Source organism: Acanthisitta chloris, unplaced genomic scaffold (genome assembly GCF_000695815.1).
Source record: "Acanthisitta chloris isolate BGI_N310 unplaced genomic scaffold, ASM69581v1 scaffold35870, whole genome shotgun sequence".
In the NCBI taxonomy this organism is placed as follows: Eukaryota; Metazoa; Chordata; class Aves; order Passeriformes; family Acanthisittidae; genus Acanthisitta; species Acanthisitta chloris.
In genome coordinates, this window is record NW_008653874.1 from 1 (window position 1) to 4,870 (window position 4,870).

Genomic DNA, 4,870 nt, shown 5'->3' on the forward strand with positions numbered 1-4,870 from the left:
TCTGTCTCTCCAAACTCCATGAGACACCCTCTCTTCAGTGGCTGTCAGGGATGTTTGAGGTCTGCTGTAAGCCTGGCCCAGAGAGCACAGCCCTGCAATGCCAAATGCACACTCCAAAAGTGAAGATTACAGGAGTTACAAGTGAATATTCAAATTTGGTCCCTGGCAAAGGGCTTATTAATCAGGAATGTGGCAAGAGGGGCAATAAAACTAGCTTTAACTTCCTTCTAAAGATAATACAGGAGGTATGGTCAAGTCTCAGCTAAAGCCAAGAGCATAATGGTGATTTTCACAGTCTAATAATAGAGCAATGTCTTCAGACTAGCTGTGTGTTTTTCTGTTGTTACCAGGTTATTTTCCCACAGAACTATTTTTACTTCACTTTAAGCACAGCTATCAATGGTGTTTTGAAGGAGATCCCAATTTTTATTTTTCAATTTTGCAGGAAGCTGTGTTTGATAAGAAGAAGGGAACAGTCTGCCTGAAAACATTCAATCTGTACAAAAAATTACTGACCTTGTCAAAAGGAGGCAATGAACAAGGTGAGAAAGCAGCATCTCTGGCAGAAAATGTGGTGAGCAGCAGAAGAAATGGATATGTGCCCATTTAATATCTTCTCTGGAGCTCTGTACTCAAATTAGTCACATCTGTTTCCAGATCTGCTTTGTTCCCTAGCAGCAGATGTAATGATGTGTCTCTCAGGGCCAAGTGCTTTTTTTCAGTGTGCTGAATGCATCTTGTTAATTATTTTAATCCAACACATTACACATTGCTTTCCATAGTAAGCTTTGCCATTCCTTTGGGATGTTGATGTGCAGGTTTCCCTTTCCCTTGGCTAGTCTGCTTGGCAGGTGGGACTGATGGAAGAACTTAAATATTGGAGGTTGAGATTTCCATAGTCTAATCTGGTTTTGGTGACAGGCAAATGCTTAGATACCATTAGCAGACAGGCATGTTCCATCCTGCAGGTAGGAACTGTGCAGCACATTCAGTGTGCTCAGCTTGATGTAGTGTCTGATGTCTTTTGGACTTCCTCTTGGAGTAACAGAAGCTGCAGTGTATTGTGTGACTTGGTTGGGACACTGTGAATCAGGAGTTCTCTTCCAAACTGATGAGGATCCTTTCCCGTGTCAGAGCTTTTATTCTAGCTGCTGCTCTAAATCAAACCAATTCTCAATAAACTTAGAAAACTGACAAAATTTCAAATGTCCTTAAGCTCAATTGGCTTTTAAGCAGTTCATTTTGGAGGTGGAAGACAAGAGATGTGGAGAGAAGGCTGTTTGATGTTTCTGTACCTCTCTTTAGGGTGTGTGTATACCTTGGGGAGCTGAGCACACCTCTTTCCTGAGAGGTTATTTGGTAATACCTGATTCAGGTACCATTAACATGGGGCTGCAAAGATCAGCAGTTAAATATTTCAGTAGTTGTTCGTTCTCACTAAACTTAACACTTGTTTACCTACAGAAAAATAGTTAAAACTGTCATTAAAGTCAGTGGGAAGCAGAAGTAATAATGAATGGGCCTTGGGGGTTGTCTGTCTTGTTCCTTAGGGCCTGGACCAGCTGTGTTACATCCTGTAGGTGTTTCTCTTGCCTGAGCAGCTCAGCAGCTGTCTCAGGTGCCCCAGAGCAGAGTGCCATCACCCAGGTGGCTAGCAGCAGTGCTGAGGGCTTGCAGTGATGCTGACAGACTCCTTTGTTTTCCACGTGCCTTTGCAGTGGTGGCTCTGCTGAACGAGATCCGAGACGTGAACGTGGAGGAGGAGACGGTGCGATACGTCGGGAAGGGTTACCTGGTGGTGCTGCGCTTTGTCACCGGCTTTTCACACCCCCTGACCCAGAGTGCAGTGTTGGGGTGCAAAAGGTGCAGTGGGGGCTTTGGAAATTGGAATGTGTAAGGTGGGAAATGCCAATCACGTGGGGCAGGAATTGCCAACTCTCGGGACTAAGCTCAGTGTTCAGACTTGCTGCTATGACCTTGCGTTACTCAGTTTAACAAACCTCTAGTGTTTTCAGGTGCAGATGTTTGGGTAACAGCATCTCCCATCAGGATCACACTGAGATAGAGATCCCCTCAGTGCTGTGTGTGCTGGAGTTCCCTTGGCTGGCTCAGCTGGGTGATGGCAGGGGGGGATGAGTTCTGTTTTGCAAACATTCAGTGTGTTAGTTAACAGAGGATTTCTTTTCAGCTTGATAATAAGGAATCTCGGAACAGGAGCTGAGGAAAGGATTGATCTGTTCTGATGTGGAATTGATAATAAGGAATCTCGCAGCAGGAGCTGGGGAAAGGATTGATCTGTTCTGATGTGGAAGTGATGGCTTGGTGTCAGTCCTGCTCTCTATGCCATATGACCTTCCCTCCAAGCAGTTACTGTCAGTAATTAGTGTGCCTGTTGTCTTGTCAGCACCACAGTTCCACTAACACTTCCCTTGTTTCTCCTTTTCCACAGTGATGTGGAGGCAGTTGCCAAACTCATTACTAGTTTTCTGGAACTGGACAGAGTAGAGAGCCCACAAGATCTCTCTCAGAGCAGCGAAAGTGATGCAGATGAAGCACAGGATAAATACTAAGAGTCCTCATGAGCCGAAGCAAACAGAGGCTGTCACACATCTGGAAACTCTTCTGATTGTCCTGCAGAACAAGAAATCCCTCACAGCCTTGACCTGGGCATTTCTCTACAGGTGCATTTACAATGGGAGAAATCTGTCTTAGGACACCTTGTTTACTGCTAAACTGCCTCAAGACCCACATTCCCAGTGTTGCTGTTGTAGAGTCCAAAGCAACTTCTGTTTCCTTTGCTCCTTTGCCTTAGTTCCTGCATGTGGACACTGCTGGCTTTTTGAACTTTGTCAGCTCATCAAGCTTGGCTAGGAATAGTTATTTATTAATGAATTGGTCAGAAATAATGTCTTGCTTTCCCCCTAATGAAGTGGAAATACAGATATAAATTTCCACTGGCTGCAAACCTCTGCTGCAGGTACAGTATGTGAAATGTAGAGGAGTTGAATTTGTAACTCATAACACAATGCTCTGAGGTTTGTCTTGAGATGTTAAAAATGACAATATATTGCTAAATCAGTTTTAAGCAGCTTAATATATGCAATTAGGAGGTGCAGAGTAGTGGCACTTCTATATTCTCTACTACTGACTTGCCATTAGATACCCCTAGAAATGAAAGTCTGAGTGCCTGTCTTGGAATCCAAAACACCAGGTAGATCAACCTCTAACATGCTCTTAACTTCTCTTGGACTCACCAAGGAACCATGAGTAGTGAAAAAAAAATGATCATGCTGATGATTCAGTTTCTTTGGGATGTTCTGGCTTTGCCCTGTTCTCCTTAACTTCTGGATATGAACTACCCCAGGGCAGAATAACCTTTTTCTAGACCTCAATGTTTACTGTTTAACTGTATTTAGAAAGGAAGCAGAACATTTCTTATTTGAGGTAGGGAAAAGACTGATGTCAAACAACATGGTAGCCTTGAGTTGTTTAGTATTTCCTCACTTGAAACGATACCCAAGTGCTAAGTAACAGTTTTTTAAGATAGTTGGGATAGGTTCCATGTTTGACTTGTACTGTGTGTTACTCCAGGTGTGTGGTGTCCTCTGTTCTGACCAATGACTTCACAAACAGTTAAAATATGAATTTTTCAAGGTATTTTTTGAAGCAAAAGCTACCTCTGTTAGTCAAGATATTCTGTCTAGAACTAAAACTTCATCATGCCTATATCAACATGTCAGTGCAAGAAAAACCTGCAAAGGGCTAAAAGTTCATTCACCATGCTAAAACTGCTTGTACTGCAGTTCACTAGGTTTTATTTAGGAATTGTAGGGTTTTAAGACCCAAATTAGAAAATATTTACACAGTTACTTCTAGGAGATCTGAGTAGGGTACGAGGTGACTGTTGTCTGCTTTCCTGTTTGGCCAGCAGCAAATGTATTCTGGCAGCAGTTCCTTCAGGACTTCAAAGCCTAATGTTGGTGTTTCAAATCCCTCTACAGCTACAGAGAGAAAGCTCTGAAAAGCTTTCAGCACAAGCTACACCCTGTTGTGTGTTCCAGCTACACCTGAAGCTGAGCACCTGCTTCTCTGCCCAAAGAACAGGTTGTACCAAGACTTCCCTTGCAGCCACTCACACCTGGTGTGTGAGCTGTGAGGCAAAGGCTTGTGCTGCCAGTTTGGAGGTGACCAGACTGGGGCAGGGAGATGGTTTTAAATAGGAAAAGAAACTTGCAACCACATCAGGTATGGAAGCAGATCTCAGCCAAGAGATGTGCCTGGCAAGTCCTCTGAGTTGGTGGGATAATCATGGGCTTTCAGTCCTTTCCACACACCACTGGAACTGGGAAGCTGCTGGGTGTAAATGTGGGAAAATTAGGTTGTAGGCAATTAGCTAAATGTGGCCTTTATTCTGAAGCACAGCTGTAAGCTGAGCAGAATCATCAAACCTGTTTGAAACAACATTGCAGGGTGTAACACTTGGGAGAGTTTCCCATTTATATCCACTGTAATCTATACCCCAGAGAAGGCTCATTTTAGAGAGAGGAGAATGAGATTGGGGATTTGGAGAACTCTTTTATTTCTCCCACAGTGTAAAATGAGAATGGTGACTGTTCTAAGGACTTCCAGTAAGGAATACTGGAAAAAAACAAACTCTAGAGTCTTTAGTGGTATAATGTAAGCACAAGGGCTCAGCCTGTGGGGGACTGTGGATAAATGCTGCTTTTGTAGCCAGGATTTTGAGAGGGCATTGCACTTAGAGTCTGATCACAAAACTACCTGCACTCAGTCTCAGCTATACTGGGTTTCATGAGAGCTGACATTCCATGGAAGATATAAACTATGCTGTGGTTTTCCAGTTAAAAATCAG

At 43.4% G+C, this 4,870-nt stretch overlaps 1 protein-coding gene across 1 annotated transcript; it reads left to right on the forward strand.

Annotated features, from left to right (window-relative positions):
• Positions 1-445: 445 nt before the first annotated feature.
• LOC103809776 (chromosome unknown open reading frame, human C17orf62) lies at positions 446-2,570 on the forward strand (the record flags this gene model as incomplete). The annotated part of the gene is made up of 3 exons (XM_009082642.1): positions 446-542; positions 1,719-1,863; positions 2,450-2,570. Coding segments are annotated over 3 exons (363 nt in total), but the record flags the coding sequence as incomplete, so codon positions are not given.
• Between the last annotated feature and the right edge of the window lie 2,300 nt (positions 2,571-4,870).